At 38.0% G+C, this 18,174-nt stretch overlaps 1 protein-coding gene across 2 annotated transcripts; it reads right to left on the reverse strand.

The window, feature by feature from the left end:
* Window positions 1-1,823: 1,823 nt before the first annotated feature.
* Window positions 1,824-18,110, reverse strand: LOC135482119 (calcium uptake protein 1, mitochondrial-like). Of its 2 annotated transcripts, XM_064761962.1 has the most exons (14): window positions 17,972-18,110; window positions 16,022-16,469; window positions 14,294-14,444; window positions 13,326-13,488; window positions 12,453-12,490; window positions 11,070-11,084; window positions 8,102-8,213; window positions 7,004-7,086; window positions 6,059-6,253; window positions 5,535-5,675; window positions 4,694-4,802; window positions 3,911-4,000; window positions 2,195-3,154; window positions 1,824-2,007 (listed from the first exon to the last, which is right to left on the reverse strand). In XM_064761962.1, the coding sequence occupies exons 2-13, from the start codon at window positions 16,447-16,449 to the stop codon at window positions 3,000-3,002; spliced, it is 1,680 nt and encodes a 559-aa protein (XP_064618032.1). In that variant the 5' UTR covers window positions 16,450-16,469; window positions 17,972-18,110; the 3' UTR covers window positions 1,824-2,007; window positions 2,195-2,999. The 2 variants fall into 2 exon arrangements, with proteins under 2 accessions (XP_064618032.1, XP_064618033.1); XM_064761963.1 differs by lacking the exon at window positions 11,070-11,084.
* Between the last annotated feature and the right edge of the window lie 64 nt (window positions 18,111-18,174).

Genomic DNA, 18,174 nt, shown 5'->3' on the forward strand with positions numbered 1-18,174 from the left:
GGAAACAATGAAATCCTGTGTAATACTCATAAACTTCAAGCCAGGTCTATGACGGCTTTGAGAACAGGATGAACATGTAGCAGCCAGATCTTGGACTAGTCAGTCTCATCTCCATGTTTATACCCTAACTCTTAAACCTTTTCAACTGCCTCAGAAACCAATATTTTGAAACTTTCCGAGAGAACTGTAGGATGCAAAGAAATAATTTGCACAGTTTTATGAAGATTGCATCCTAATGACACAAACAGATTAGTTTTAGCTTCATTTTCATAATTGATCCTATAAATTTTACTGAAAAAAGTGCTTTAGTCATTGAAAAGGTTGAAGACATACAGTATGTTTGCTTTGGGTTTAACGTTGCTCATCTCCATGGCGTGTTGGGGTCAGCTGGCCTGATTTGAACGCAACCATTGCAATGCAAGACTGTAAAGAACTAATATATGGTATCTGTTCTCACGAAAAGACATCGATATGAAAGTTCATTTGTAGGTATGTTATTGATTTATTCAGAGTATAGCTGTTTACTGTCCTCTGTAATAGTAGCACGCCTTATTATCACTCATTTTTATGACCAGTCTTTAACTTTGAAGTTACTTTTAAAAAACAAAAACCAGAGTGCACAGGCTGGAGTTGTCCAACCGGTTGTTTCTTCTCATGTAAATACTAGTAACTAGTGACTCTGGGAATTTAAGGTTATAGCAATGATATTATCTTGCGCTTAAGTTTACTTGGCAAAGCAGGCCGGTGGTGTAGTGGTTAAGGTGCTTTCCTTTCAACCAGGACACAAAGTACTGGGTCACACCCGGCCTCCATTCTCACTCTTCATAGGTCATTGGTAACAAAGGAAACAAAACGACCCATTTGTCTTTCATCAAAATGTTGTATCTGCACATTACACATTGGAAAGTTCATAATTGTCAAAATCAGATGGTCTACCATTAAAATTGACCACCATTGTAGAAGGGCCAAATTCTTTAGGATATGGCATTAGACAATGATCGGCTAAGCTTATACAGCCTACTGTTGCCAACCATTCTAATCGCTAGTGTTAGCAACATGTGCACAACTGTTAATCTGGTGTCCCATTAGATACAGTGATGGCAGTTGATGTTCCGAGAGCTACATATTTAGATTGAAAAGCTGCAGACATTCCAAGTAATGAATGAGATGGGGGGAAATATGTACAGTATCTAGTGTTCCTGAGGATATCTAATTTTTGTAGTGATTTAGTCATTGCAAAGCTACATTTACACCACTAAAAACAAGCGAATCCAGAGCATAATGGTGGTTGAATGGTTTGATTTGTTTCTATTTTCATCATGTCATTTATCATAATTGCTTGGTTACCAACTGCACAAATCATCAAGCAGTGACCTGATGTAGATCTGCATCTGCAGACGGGGTTAAAGAATGTTTAAGTTTTTCAAACAAAAATTTAGTATGTGGAGTGAAATAAGTACAATAAAGTACCAAGTATTTGGTTTGCAACGTACAAGCAGATTTCATTTTAGAGGTTATCTGTTCTACCTGAACAGGAGCCTTGATGGATTAGATGGTTGAAATGGTGGCTCACTGTAACAAACATGCCCTGAACAATGAGGTGTGTTTGGATTAAGCCCTTGCCACATTAAGTCTGGAGATTTGTCCGGTAGGCCTAACTTGCAAAGGTTTCAATTCACACACATGAATACTTCAGAGATTCTCAAGTGACCTTACCTTGTGTGTGTCTCATATGGGAATATGACCTTCACAGGAGGAAGTTTCTTTGGATATGTTGGGGAACTTTACGCCCAATGTTATGAAAGTTGCACAAACACGGGGCTCTAACATATGCTTCACTGATGTCGGTCTCACTGATGGTCAATGGAATAATTAGTCAGTGGTCTCAAGTTTCTCCAGTTAGTTAACAGGGAATAAATGGAACACTCAATACAGACTAATTACCGTCAATAATGGACCACAATGACCAGAAATAGTTCAAGCAACACTGCTTGTAAACTTAAGTACCTGTATTATTTATTTATTTATTTTATTTTATTTATTTGATTGGTGTTTTACCCCGTACTCAAGAATATTTCACTTATACGACGGCAGCCAGCATTATGGTGGGTGGAAACCGGGCACAGCCCGGGGGAAACCCACGACCATCCGCAGGTTGTTGGCAGACCTTCCCACTTACGGCCGGAGAAAGTACCTGTATTATATTCATTCTTAAAAGCCAGTCGTGCAGAGTTTTAAACATATTAAGAATAGCCAATGATGTACTGAACACAAAGCCAGTGTTTGAAGTTCCTTCTGTTTTATTCAACACCAAAGGAACAATAAGGCAGTACAAATGGTAATGTGTTTGTGTAATTTTTCATTGACCAAAAATGTCCTGGCTTGTGAGGGGAGTGGTATAACGTACCTGCTGTTGTGCGGATTGTTAATCTAGGGTAATCACAAGTAAAGCATGTACATTTTACATGACACATCCCATGACTACATGTATGTCCTACAAGACATGCAGATTTATACATAAGCTCCATATAAAAACAAATTATCGACTCACTGGCTCACAAATAACCTGCAAGGTGACAGGTACCTTTTATACATAACAAAACAATATTCTTTCCATAAACAGACCTACATATAAACGAAAAAGGAAATAAAAACACTGGATCAGAATATGCCGAAATTTGAAAGAATGCTTTGTACATACCATTCTGTATCACTATGACAAAATACATCATTCCAAAAATAAGTCCCTTCAAAAAAATCAATTGCTTTGAGACGTAAAAAAGAGTGAAGACAAAGGTACTTGAATATGAACAATTTGTGCCCTGCCAATACGAAAACTTCATCTCTACCCACAGGAATATATAAATATACATGGACAGATTTATGTACAACAAATAACATTCCCAGATTTTGAAACATGCATTCAAACATTCAGTAAAATCCATATACAAGTCATTCGCAGAAACCAACTTTTATGTTCAGATATAAGAAGAGATGAGTCATTCCAAAGTTGTTTGGCTCTGAGACTTCTTGGCACATGCCCACACGGCATCAATGAGTTTGACAAGTCCGGTGTCTTTAGGCTTCTGCAGGCCTCGCATAAGTCGCTGCTTCATCACAGATACAAACTCTTTGTTACTCAAGTGACCGTCATCTGGAAAATAACCGCACTTTGTGTTATTTACAAATTCAAACAGCTGTTATAAATACAGCCACTGTATTTCACCTAAAGTTCAGCACTTGCCAAGAGACACAATTTGCCTGATTCTGATCAATTCATCCATTTTATTGGGACAATCAAGAGGTTATGGTGAAGCCTGATTAATCTCTTGTCAGAAAAACTTTAGTGATGGCATCAAAAGTAGTATTTTAAGGCTTTTGTGAGATTCTGAAAGTCTATTTTTAGACACTAAACATAGGGTGAAATACAGTATTTATATATGAATAAAAATTAGGTTTATGGATGGAGGTAAACAGGCATACAACAAAATGTCATGAAATATAGCGGCATTGGAGAGAAAGACCTAGCAGGTCAACAGCTGCTTATCATTCACAACATGCAGCTTGACCACTGAAGCCTTTGCTGCAAAGGTTATTCTTAATTAATTACGAAAAGTTCCCTACATATAATACTTTTCCATCGTTTTCAAAAACCATGATATTACCAAAAAAATCCTCATCTCCAGGCACAGCCTTCCTACACAAATGTCAGAAGGTGGCCATAAGGGGAACCATAATTCATAGCAGTCTGAAAATTTATTGTTACTCAGTGTACAATTTTCAATTCTCAAATGGAAGCAAATATGGACTGTGGACCATGTCACGATCTAACACTACCAGTACCTGATTATATGTAGAAGAGAAGCAGATAAGTTGCTGTCAAGTTTAGCCTCGTAAGAAATAGACTTACTGTTTTCATCAAAAAGTGTGAAGACCACACCCACTACATGGTCTGACAGGTTCACATGGGCAACTGTCTTAGCCACATGCTTCAGGGTCACTGAAACAAAGCAAGAGGGGAGTTTTTGAATACGAACACAGGTGGCTGTAAGTACGTGTACATGGAAAATAGACATTGTGGTGATAACTTCTAGAAATAAATAAAAAAAAAACACTAACATGAACAATCATGATGGAAATAGAGCCCCATCACTGGTACTCATGCTGAAATCAATCTGCTACTTATAGTCATTGACTCCTGTTGTATATCAGAGGATAATTTTTTTTATAATTTCATGATAATCAGATTTAACCACGTTTGAAGTATCAGTTTTGTTTGAGATCTTACACATGTATGCACTGGACTTTATTTTATTCTGACCAGCAGAGAAGAGCACAAAAGAATAGCCCAATTTTTTGTTGTCAGGCACTCATTCACAAGTACATATTTGTATGTGTAACAGGCATGTTAGTTTAGGTCACTTAACTGAATAGCTATCTGAATGTTCTTTAACATAACAGTCAAGTGTTTTCACTTACTCAATGGCAGCCAAGTTTATGGGTCAAGGAAACAGTAGTGACTGGAGTAAACCATCAACCTATGGCAAGTTACTGACAAACTCTCCGACATGTGACCCACAGATTCCATTCACACAGCAGGCTCAATGTGTATGCCATATCAAAGGAATCTGGAAAATTGCTTATCCTGAGTTATAGCTAAATGATCACTGCTGACACTGAGATCAGATCTTACCCTGGTCAATTGAAGCGCCTGCTAGATGATAAAAACTCAAAGCTGTGTCCACGTCATTGATACACTTCAAAAACGTCATGAAGTTGATGAACTCCTCAAAAGTTATTCCCTAAAAGAAATATACAGTCAAGTTTCTACAAGTTAGTGGATAAATATGGTGAATGACTTAATTTCACCTCAAAAAGTGCACCCATGACGAAGCTGCACATTTTGCTTGCTTCTGGGAGTTTTATAGACCTTAGATAGGTGATTTGAGGTCTGTTATATAGGATGATATCCTACTGAAAAGATGTAAATTTCTACAAAAATAATATTTTTGGACATTTATATGGCTATAAAAATGCACTTTTTGGGGGTGAAATTTGAGGTAATTTACCTGATTTGATTTGGGTTTAAAACCATATTCAAAAGATGTATTAGTTATAAGATGGCAGTCAGCTTCAAATAGTGCAGAAAACCAGGTCCTGCCTGGAGAAGCTGTCACCCACCTAACAAACCTTCTGACTTAAATCGCTTGACTCCATTGGGCAATGATCTATAAAATATATTGTTTATCATGTTTGCGGCATACAGAACATACTGCCTTACATAGACATAGTTTTCACAGGTTACTCTGGTAGACGCACAGGTTTCTATAAATTTGTAGTAGTGAAAACTGCAGTGTTCTAAGTAAACCATTAGCCTTAGGCAGGTACCCAACCCCTGATCTAGAACTACAGTAGAAAAAGCGAAAGGTGGATTAAAACATATGACCCTATCAGTCAAAGCGAGTCAGCACTTTAGCTGCCTGAGCCAGCGAATACCCACCCATTGTGCATGCACCACATCTCACTGTACCCACCTGTGGCTCTTCCTTATATGCCTTCTTCACCCTCTTTAACATCCTTAACCTCTTGCTGTCAGGGAATCCAGCATAGGCCACCAGAATGCCAGCAAAATCTCTCTCTGTGATCTTCCCATCCACTGGTTCATGGCGCTCAAACTGTACGATGACAACAGAAGGGTGAACTCCTCATTTACACTAATCAGGTGCATACACACTTACCATTTTCTATGTACTGTTAATCATTGAAGAGATAAAACATAATGTTTTGACTCACATAATGTTTTTTTTTTTTTCATAACAAGTCTAATTTTACGATAATAGCTACGATGATAAGCTACAGTGCTATAAGCTACAGCAATTAATACGGATACTTGAGTGGCTCAGCCCAAATCACAACAGGAACTACTTAAATACTTAGGAGCACGATTGAAAGAACATGGCCACATCCAGTCCTAATTTATTTAACTTCTCTTTTAGACTTTCTCATTCTTCAACAGCTGATTTTTTTTGTCGCCATCAGAACATGTGTGGCACTGTACCTCTATTTTAAGAATTTCACTCTGAAGTCCCCTCTGAAAGTCTAAGAAATCTTTTACAGTCAGTTTTTGATTTCCATCTTCACCAAAGAAGTAGGTAAATAGGCCGGAGTCCATGCCTTTGTCTACGCTGCCAGTGGTGGAGTGATCCCGATGTCTCATCCCTACACTTGTTTGCTTCCTCAGTAAGTCATCCACCTGTTAACACAGACATATTTATACCATCTGAAGTCATCCACCTCTTAACACAGACATATTTATACCATTTGATTTATTTATTTATTTATTTGATTGGTGTTTTACGCCGTATTCAAGAATATTTCACTTATACGATGGCGGCCAGCATTTTGGTGGGTGGAAACTGGGCACAGCCCGGGGGAAACCCAGGACCATTCGCAGGTTGCTGGAAGACCATCTCACTTACGGCCGGAGAGGAAGCCAGCATGAGCTGGACTTGAACTCACAGCGACCGCATTGGTGAGAGGCCCCTGGATCATTACGCTGCGCTAGCGCGCTAACCAACTGAGCCACGGAGGCCCCTATATATACCATTTGAAGTCATCCACCTGTTAACACAGACATATTTACACCATTTGATTAATTTATGGAATTGTTGTTTAATGCCATTGCATATTTTTATTTTTGATCACATCCAGTGCAGACATGGCCAGGCAAGCGTCTGCAGCTTAATGTCATCAAGGCCCCTACCATTGCTTACAGATATAAGAGATCTCCCCGAACAGTAAAACTCATAATCTTTTGACACATACATGCAATAAACATGTAATAAATATCATGCTTAGGTCCTATTCATATCAACCAGCACAGAAGTTTGCATGCTTACGTTTAATGACTGAAAGATTGTGCTTCAATTTTAAAAGATACGGCAACATATCAGCATCAAAAATCAAAATTAGAATGACCCATAACAGAAAAAACACAATTTACCATTCCAAACTCCGTTGATTCCAAATCACCATCTCCATTATAATCAAACATTCGGAAAGCAATCTCAAAGTTTCTGGGTGGAGCTGTGTACAGAGATAGAAGGAGCAATTACTGACAAAGATGTACTAGTATTATATCTGAAGGGTATTTTTAATGTCATACTCAAAAATACTCATTGATACACATACAATGCCAGTCAGTTTTTTGAGCGGAGCAAACCAAAGGGCCTGTGGTAAACCACCAAGCTTTGGTAAATTACTGAGAAACTTTCCCACATGTGACATAGCAGACCATTTTAGTAGAAGACAACTAATCTTTAACAACTGTGCAAATGGCCACACAAACACCACCAACCACTTATTGTCATGAAGGCCTCATCAACTGTGATCATGGGGGAACCCACAATTTTCCCCAGTCAAAGACAGCATTTGAACAAGCATTTCATGTGTCCTAGCAACTAAAAGGCAATCACCTAAACCTGACATCTACTGTCAGCTCCTGAAGTGTATGGTAAAACATCAATCATGGTACATATACTGGACAAATCTGCTTCAAACTTGGAAACTGGAAAAAACAACTGATTTTTCAACAACATTTTCACCCTTGTCAACATAGTCCTGATTTAAAACAAATCAACAGCCACAAGGGTTTAAACTTGTGGTCCCTATAGATGAAAAGTTGCTTGGGAATCAAGTCTGGGGGTTAAGCCAACATTTACATGCATTCATATTCAGGAATTTACTTATTTGATTGGTGTTTTACACCGTACTCAAGAATATTTCACTTATATCACGGCGGCCAGCATTATGGTGCTAAGAAACCAGGCAGAGCCACCTGCAGGTTGGTGGCAGACCTTCCCACGTACAGCTGGAGAGGAAGCCACCATGAGCTGGACTTGAACTCACAGCACTCACATTGGTGGGAGGCTCTTGAGTAATTACGTCGCGCTGGCTCGCTAAAGCCCTGGACCACGGAGGCCCCATATACAGGAATAGACACGTGTAAAAACACTGAAATAAATGCAATGATTTTTTACTAGACAAAAATAACACTTACAGAAGTTCAAGAAGTAAGTAATGTTCATCAATGTCTACTCACTAGAGAGTACAGTCAGCAGAAATAGGTAATCAGAAAATGAGATCAGCCCAGACTGTCCAAGTTTGGCAAAGATGCTGTCTGGCTCAAGGTTCATGAACTTTAGGGAACTTTTCTGTAATAAGAATAGAACAACAATAACATATGTATGAGGAGACACAAACTGCACACTGATAATCAGACCTTTGTTTATTCAAGACTGCCTGTCACCTCAAAGTTATACTGTGATTATATCATGCACATTTCAGATCAATATAATTTATGTAGATGTAACTCCATCACCCATAACATCCCACAATTTAGCGTCAGACACAAGCTACACAAACATTGTACTCCTCTAGAATTTAAACTAGCAAACAGCATGCAATGAAAACTGAGATATTAAGTATATAGTGAGTTATAATAATTGGATACATCAGTTGCATCATGCTTGTGCAACAAAGCAGAATTCAACAGAATCTCCCAAAAGTTTGAGCAATAATCTTTAAATGTTCAAATCAAGTAAGTAAAAAGTATATTGTGGTGGAAGTCATCAAACTACTGAGCTTCATCAGAAAACTTGATAATGATACACAATCTGACGTGTAAAAAAAGTCAGACACAATGTGTTTGACCCAAAACTTCGAAAAAGTTCATCAACCCCAATACCACAGTTGGTACAGCGTCCGCTTTGCAAGCATTAAACCCAGGGTCAATCTTGGGTCCAGTCCCAACTATGATTTTAAAAGCGGAAGTTGTATCTTTCTCGCTTAACGTTCACAATGAAGGGGATAGTGCAACAACTGGTTGACTCGTATCAGTATAATGGCTCTGGCAGGGTGGCTTACTTGCCTTCAGCAAGGCATCTCAGTAAAGCAGCACTAGATAAAAGAATGGCGGAAATGCATCCTGCAACAAGGAGGCACATTACATGCACTCTGAGGACTCCTTTGTTGTCATATGACTGAAAAAATGTTAAGTACACCGTTAAACCCCAAGCACTCACCACTCATTCACTCGAAAAAGTTCATTGTTCATTTCTGCCTCATTCTGAAAGTTCTATTAATCTTGAATACAAAGATGTTTTCAGTTTCATTTCAAAAAGATATGAGTTCCAGCTCATACAATCATACATGCAGCATTCAACAAACCCTAATGTTGCTGTTACCCACTGAGTCAATTAATAATACTTGTACATAGTCACAGACTGGTACTTTTATACTGAATTCTTATTGTAAAGTTCAATGAGCTTCCCTTTGGGCTTGGCAATTTAATTTTGAGATATCTGATGTCATTTTTATGACGTTATGTTCTGTTATGCAGAAAATCAGGATCGAAACCTCAAAAAACGTTGAAATATGTACATGTAATAACTTGAACATTTCGTAACAATACATATTTCATGCTACATCCCCCTAGATCCGAACCATGGTATGGGATAAAATGAAATGTGCGATCCTCACTGTGTAAAGGATGTTACTATATATATCATGTTACTATATAATCCAAAGCAAAATGTGATTTGTGAATCTGCTGGAATTGTGAATCAAACAGCTCTACAGAATAAAGCTGTGCTAAAACAGAAATAATAGGAGAAAGCATTTAATATGCTGTCTACAAACTGGAAAACAAATAGTATCTTACAGCTACATCTGACAGAGTGTGAACAGAATAAAACACAACACATATTGTATAAGTAAACATCTAAATTATTGGTTCATCCCCACACCAAATGACACAGTGAGAATAATGTGTAGTGCAGAAAGGAAATGGATGTTTTTTGTGCTTTGTCTTCAATGAATTTCGACAAGAAAACATTGCTGACCCAACTGCAATAAGATAGTTAAAACTGCCTGTCTTCCACATACTTGTGGGAGGATCCATTTGCACAGGTAACAGGTCCAATACTTAATGAAAATTACCTGTGTAATCAATATACATACAACCTGGAGTGTACTGTAATAATTAATCACAAGTGCACAATGACAGGAATAGATTGTAAGTGAAAAACAAATTACTCTCAGTTCAGTATACAGGTTAAGATGTACATGGTGTGGTTAGGAGATGACGTCCTTGTCTGGACAAATCCAGTTGAAAATAACACTGCATTCTTGGCACTGTCAACATATCTCAAAACCGATGTCAACACAAATGGTGTGATCTATAGTTCCCATCAACATCAATCCTTATACATGGACATGGTTTATAAAAGCATGACCTGTTGCGATCTGTTTTACCAACCTGCAGAATTAAACAAAACTTGTGAAATGTCAATAGATTTTTGACGAAGGGTATACACAAATGAAAAAAGAAGAGTTATCCTATTTTAAATTCACTACCCCCACTTGGATCAATACAACAAATCTCACAATGTCAACACAATGCAACTTAAACTATTAAATAAAATGTAACCAACAATGGTAATAAAGGTAAAGAGTTGAAGGACAAAGGCTGAATGAAAAACATGAATGCTACACACAGTCAATCAGAAAGAGTAATAGAAACACAGAAGAATAACGTTTGAGACAAAGGAAAGGTTCACAGTACAACCAACAGTCTACATGATCTAATTCTCCTAATGTTGAGGGCCTTTAGCCAACAATGATACTAATCAAAATCTACACAAAGGGAATTTTTTCTGCATGAATTATTTACGAGGTTTGATGAGTAAAGATAATACAAAATATAAAATATGAGCGCGCACTTTAGACAAAGTGAAAATATATGTGTCAGTTCAATAATCTACTTTTGGCGAACTTTTTTTTAACGCTTTCCATTAGAAGAATTAGAACTCAACAATCTGTGCGTGGAAATCACAGATTTTACACAGTCAAGAATGTAAGCTTAGACACAGCAAAATAAGGGACCATCAAAGCATCACGCTCACTATAGATGAGGCAACACACACTATACACACTACAAAAAGTCAAAAGCTAGAAAAGCCCAAGACGAGAACAGACACATATAAAGTGAATTTGGTACCAACACTCACCGACAAGGTGTCCTTCTAATGGCACAAAACATAACAAATCATACAGCAGTTTATTAGGTGCTATTAAAGCAGTGACCACAAACGAAACTGTCTACCTTCAAATGCAGTAACTACCATGAGTTGGCACATCATAAATACAGTGATGTCAGGTAAGAGTAGTGCTAACGATGGTTTTCCTGTACCCTGTACATGACCCATGAGATGGCTACCTGGACAAACACCTGACAGACTTGTCTAGGTTCAGGAGTGATTAATTATTAGAAAAAAAAAACATAACAATACATGAAAATAAGCACCTGATGTACATTTGGCATGCAATAATACACGTTAAATAGGTATAGGAAATTATGTATTATGAACAAAGTATTACCAAATAATAATGAATAAACTTTATCAAGCAATGCAACTCTCACATGCAGATATAAAAATAAAACCAAAAACACATGTGCAAAATCGTGTGCATTTTTGTTTTTCTAATTATAAAATATTGCAGAAAATTAATGATGATCCAAAACAAATACCCTCTCTCTCATATAAAGCTAATATTTAGCGTTTTGCGTATAGAGCTTAGCGGCTAAAATTGTAGGTAGAATTGGTGTATTATTTACTTATTTGATGTTCAATGCCATAATCAAGAATTACATGTAAAATGGCAGTTTATAAATGGATAGATTTCCTGTGGAAACAGCCACCCAATTGCCAGGTACCTGACAAACTTTGCCTTAAAGCCACACTAAAAACCAGCCTGAGAAGGATTAGAACCTCCAGCACCACTGGTCACAGTGCCATGCTAATTTGCTAAACAACAAGACCTAAATTGAACCAATCAATCGGGCTTGTCAAGCACTGATTATGATAATATCTATGCAGATGCAAAATGCAAAGGGCACACAACCTTAAGATGTCCTTGCATAAAATCTGTACTTTCACGTAAATGTACTGTATGTCAGAATTCCGATATAAATATACATAAACTATTTTTCCTAAAATTTGGGATAAATATTAGTTGTGTTGAAAGCAGAATATTACATTTCTTTACCAGCCTTCTGGAAAAGTAAAGATATGGGTATGTTGTTCATTAAATGGTTTAACCATGTGAGAAAAAAGAAACTCCATATTCCTGCCAGAATTACATATATATTAGCTAAAATGAGCAGACCACTTGTCCCAAATTTTAGAAGAAATACAGTATATTGTCAATCAAATACGTACACATGTAAAGATAAATTTAATTTTCTCAAAATTCTCTTCACACCCAGACCATGAGCAACATGGCCCAATCCTGTGAAACTAGTGCAGGGAACATGAAAAAAAAAAACAAAAAACAAAAAACAAACAAGAACAGAATTACTTCCATCTCCACCACACACAACATCCTCCTACCTTGGGGTCAAACTTCTTAAACTGATCCAATCCCAAGCCTGTACAAATAAAGCATTTGTGGAACACAGATTAATGTATCAATTTCCTTACTTATATATTTAATTGAGGATTAATACCATGCTGACGCATTCTTCATCCATGACATGCCCTTGGTCAAGTTTATGGACAGAGGAAACCTGAATGCTTGCAATAAACCATTGCCCGTTGCCATTACCCGACCAACATCTTGCCATTACCTGACAAATCTCTGGCCATTATCTAACAAATCTCTTGCCATTATCTGACAAACCTCTTGCTTTTATCTGACAAACCTCTTGCCACTATCTGATTAATCTCTTGCAATTATCTGACAACCCTCTTGCCATTACCTGACCAATATCTTGCCATTATCTGACAAATCTCTTGCCATTATCTGACAAACCTCTTGCCACTATCTGACAAATCTCTTGCCATTATCTGACAAACCTCTTGCTTTGCAGGCCCTTAACCAACGAAGGCTGGATTCAAAAAACCTTATTGGTGAAGAGGAAAAATGACGTCTTTGTAAAACTGAAATGAAACACAGACGCAGAAGAGAGGGGTCCTGTCTGAACACCAATGTTCTCAGCATTTACAGACAAATGCCACTAGGTAACCTGATCTCATTTTTCCTAAAATTAACTATTGAATGGTGATATTTATATTGTGGGACACTTTTGGGAAGTTTTCAATTCTAACAAAAGCTTCTTGAATGGGTTGGCATTATTCCCATAAGAGTTATTTCCCCTTTTATAAGTGGTGTTTACTGCAATGGTTAAAACAAATAGTCGTGTTTACAACATTGTGTTTACATGTTCTGCACATAAACAATTGCTATATGTCATTAATTCTTACCTTCTGGTTGCTTTATCCCCGGTGTTAGTGAGCGTACGAAATCCTCAGGTGTCATAAGCACCTCCTGATCTCCGCTCTCTTTCTTCACCACCAGCGTGGCAAAGTAGCGGAAGATCTTGTCAGGGGTTGAGTATGCTCTGATACGATTCTCATACTCAATTATCTGTAACAGACACAGTTATATGATACTTCACAGTGTCGAGGTGACAAAAGCATACAGATAAAACAAACCCCACAATGCTCATAAAATAAATACAGTCACTATTTTAACCATTCAGTCACAACTACCTAATCATTCATGCAAACAAGGTGAAAATGATGCTATCTGGATGATATATGATCTGATGTTAAAGAACTAGTTATTCACCAGATCTCTGATTCTTGTTTCACAGTTTGACTGGGAGATGTGCATAGCAGGTACTGGCTAACATTACATGTTTCAAGGAAGAAACAACTCGAGGATTTCTACGTATTATTTAAAATGTGTACATGTACTTTGTTGTTCATTGTAAACAGTGTCTTTATTTGATCACTGACGAAGTTACAATCATCTTTTCAAATGAAATGCCTAATGTATAAAAGAGAGCTGTATGAGATACATTGCATGCCATGCCTTAGTTGATGTCTATTTTTGGTCATTCACATTGTCTGAATTTTCTTCTGAACAATGCTTCCTCCATTTCATTATCTGGGCCACACCTATTTGATTTACCTGGATCATTAAAGCCCTTCATAACCAACCCACTGGCACAGCTGCTGGTCACACAACTTTCCAAGAGGGGGGATTTGATAGCCTTTATCTTGCCCTTTTTGAGATTGTAAACATTATCATTGTTTTATGCATATATATTTTTGATTCAGGCATAGTTGTTGCTATTGTAAAACACTGATCGAATGAATAACATAAATCTTTAAAACACTATTTGGCAGCTTCAGCAAGATAAACTAACATCAAGCACAACACTCACCCTCTTATCTCGAAAACCAACTTTACGTTTCTTCTTCTTCCCACTCTCATCCTCTTCCTCATCCCCAGACTCGACCTCTGATAACTGTCTCTCATTCTGTACTTCAGGGGCGGCTGCATCTAACTTTGCCCATTTCATAATTGCATCGGACCTGCAAGCAAATAAAATAAAATGAATACATAAAAAACAAAAGATTCCATGTACAGTACACCTGAAATGCATTTCAGCACTACTCCTCTATTAAATGAGCCTTGATCACAACAACTAGCCTGAGACCTCGGTCTAAGGGTGGCTTATATATACTGAAACGTGGGGACCGCTGGCCACCCTTAGCCCAAGAGTTACCTAGACCCGAATGCTTACACAGAGCTATCCCCTTGTTCAACTTCAATGCATGCGCATTAGATTAGTCCTGAATTCACATACAGCACCGCAATTCTGAAAGCTAAAGTATTTACGCATATTTTGTCACAATTGCTACTTGCCTTTACATCACCATTCTCCTGTAAATCTTAACCGGAGTCGAAGTAGGCTCGCATTTAGCCCGTCGCATCGCATTGTCATGTTTTTAAAATCTGGGTCAGTCAGGTGTGCATGTGCAGCAGCAGTTGACCTTTCCGTGAAATTTAGAATGGAACAGTTGCCGAAGACAACCCCACTTTCTTTACTGCAAACTTAATTTGACATGTCACACAAATTGTGGGGTCTGTCATTCTGCTCCATAGCCTTCAAGCAATTGCTAATTCACGCCGCCGCAGTAACATGGTTTTCTGTCCGTCAAAACTGACAGCCAGCTGATCAAAACACAGTGACGTGGTGAATGTCGAGCAACAGCCCGATTTATTCGGTCACGATATCGACATGGCATGTAAGTCACAACTGTGAATTACCTTGGATTTACCAACCTTAAAGGCTGCAGAATGTGGCAAAAATTGGCAGAGGAACAGAGAATGTCTTGGTGAACATAACTTATTGGGGTTTTGCCCAGTAAATGCGTGCATTGGTTCATTTTGCACAGATTTTTGTGGCTCGGAATTTCTACGCGCTAAGTTGTTTTCAAATAACACTATTTTAATGTGGAAGACTCCTTGGCTGTGATCTCTGCCTAACCCTATATTAAAAGATCACAGCCGAGATCCTTGGCTATAACTACAACATACAAGGGAATCTCTGTGGGCTGTAATACATGTACCAATAATGTCTTTTGTCGGCATAAAGACCAGTTCAATGCATTAACATCAAATCTCTACAGACACCGTTTACCGACCTACCTTATTTCCTCAATGATTTTTCATATGAAAGAGCAACTTTCAGAGCAATTCATGTACATTTGCAATTAGATTTGGGAGACAAAATTACATAAGCTGGATTGAGCCACTTTCAAAAAGTATAATTTTATCAGTCTAACCAGAATAGTGCCTTCAGAATATGCTTGAATAAACACCTTGTAAAGATGTAAAAAGGTTAAAGAATTAAAGTAGTTAAGATTTAAGTTTGCTCAAAAAGCCAAAATATATACAAATTAAACTTCAGAAAAGAGTAATCAGTTTTCTACTTTTTAAATGATTTTCAGGGTACAAAACATTCCAATACCATTGATTTTACCTAATTATTACTACCACATTACTTCAAATCATACAGAGGTCTATATGAAAATTAGTGCATATGACTCTAATATCATGACAATTCGAGAATATCTTCTGCATGAGTAGTAGTAAAATCACTCACCAATCAAATCCAAAACACAATATAATCCCTCCAACCAAAAAGACGTAGTATGCACAAGCCCATTTAGTCACTTTCTGTTGTCTTCCATGTCCAAACTTAGAATACTGGTCTTGACTGGCATTCCTGCACACAGTTAACCTATTCGTATTGCCATAGATGCCAGTAGCTGTCAGTCCTGTCTGATTCCAAGTGGAGGAGCTGGGAAGCAGAAAGCTCTGAGAAGGTACCCATAATCTGCGAGCAAGCTGCAATCTACCATGTGGAACTCTATAAGTTGAAGAAGTAGTCAGGAGAGGTGATCTGAACTTGGTGACAAGTGCCCTCTTGCTGGTAACATGCACACACCCTCTGTGGCCGCAGAAGCAAGACTTAAACAGGCGTCTCATAACAGGCTGCCAGGGCCTTCTTACTCCGGCCAGGCCGAACATAGTTGCAGTTCTAGCCTTTTCTGCAATGTAAGGCAAACAGTGATCAAGGGAGCAAAATAAGTCTTTCTTGGTGAACGCAATATACCCAGTGTAGTTCAATTAAATTAAAACGTTGAGATCTATGTTCAACATTTTCTGATCTTTACCTTCCTCAATATTTAATCACTGAATAAAAAAATGCGGTAGGTTCATTCTGTAAGGCACTTTGTGGAACAAAGTGGGCCCAAAAATCCAATGAGCAGCACCATGCCAATTTCTGTTGAAGACTGAAGAGGAAATGATGCCTTCAGTGACTCATACATGTTTAAATCCATTTCAGACTAGTTAAATGCAGAAAATCAGATAAAGTGTTGGCTTTTCTCTCTTCAAAATCGCAGTGTGCACTGCACAACGCATTGGGTGCAACCAAAATCCGGATTGTATCTGAGGCCATGAGCAGAAGACTAGGATAAAGATGCAGATGGGCGATTGATAGCCGCAAGCCTTGACTGGAACTTTTCTAACTAGTTTTGCTTAATCAACTGGCCAGGCAGATTGTTTTTTCTATTCTACATCCATTATGACTGATGAAATCATCACTAAAGCTGCCATATAAGACTGGTTGCATGGTCTTGTCTTGTTAGGTTGATTTCCATAACTTTAAGCATGTGGTTCTGAGATTTTAGTACACCCGACTTGCCATGACAGCACAAAGTTATTTTGACGAGCGAGAAGTTTCCAAGTGTGATACTGAAGGTCTTATACAATTTCATGTACACCAGAAATTGGCATGTGCCGTCATCTTGGAGTGCATTTAACAGCCAACTTTGTTCCACAAATTGCCTTGCAGAATGGATCCATCGTTTTTTTGAATTCAACGATTAAACATTGAGGCAGGTAAATATCAGAAATTGTTGAAAATAGACCTCAATGTTTCATTTAATTGAACTAAAGTCAGTGCAATCTCGGAGGACAGCAGAGTACAGAATGGGTTGGGATCATAATATGTCAAAGGGGTATGACTTATAAATCAACAAAAATGAAAGCAGGTGCAATACCACAATATTGGCTAAATCTCCATTCTATGATCCATTGAAATTTCATAGGGCGAGAGCATCAGATTTAGTCTGAATACCTCACGCCAAGGACAACTTATATTTCGTGTTGGGGCTGTCATTGGCCAAAACAAAATATACGTTATCCTGGGCGTGAGGTATTCTGACTGCCACATTGTGCTCAACTTCAAGGCAGTGCAAGTCTGATTTGGAAACATGACTAAATTGAAATAGTAATTACATGATACACATTTTGTGTCCCAGAAATTACAAGGTAAATATCGGTTGTCCTATTTCGCGTGATATAACAGAATCTATAGATGTATGGAGAATAAAATGTTATACAGAACGTCAGCTCTCACTGCAAGCAACATCAACGGCAAGAGTTGTCTCGCCTTATTCTGTCAAAACTAAAGCTATTAACCACTTCTTTTTAACAAATTGGGGATACAAATAAAACCTCCATCATATACTGCGTAAGCACCAACCCTTAATGCATCAATCAGCGTAATTGGAAAACCATAAAGTCAGATGTATGCATCCAAAGCTGCACAGTTTTCATATCATTATCGACAGCTTCATACAGGTTCACATTACTCGCCAGAGGGTGTTGATAACCGGAAGTTTTCATCACTGAACTGCAATCCGAGGTAACTAGTTCCCGGCAAAATCATCCAATGAAATGTCAGAT

This window comes from Liolophura sinensis, chromosome 1 (genome assembly GCF_032854445.1).
Source record: "Liolophura sinensis isolate JHLJ2023 chromosome 1, CUHK_Ljap_v2, whole genome shotgun sequence".
In the NCBI taxonomy this organism is placed as follows: Eukaryota; Metazoa; Mollusca; class Polyplacophora; order Chitonida; family Chitonidae; genus Liolophura; species Liolophura sinensis.

What these genes read in the sequence shown, in the direction of transcription:
- LOC135482119 (XM_064761962.1), bottom strand. Translation starts at nt 16,449, where the DNA reads ATGTTCGGCCTGGCCGGAGTAAGAAGGCCCTGGCAGCCTGTTATGAGA. An exon ending in TTGTGTTTTGGATTTGATTG is followed by an intron (nt 14,445 to 16,021) that starts GTGAGTGATTTT and finishes ATTTGCTTGCAG; the next exon opens with GTCCGATGCAATTATGAAAT. An exon ending in GTGAAATTCTTAAAATAGAG is followed by an intron (nt 5,676 to 6,058) that starts GTACAGTGCCAC and finishes GTCATCGTACAG; the next exon opens with TTTGAGCGCCATGAACCAGT.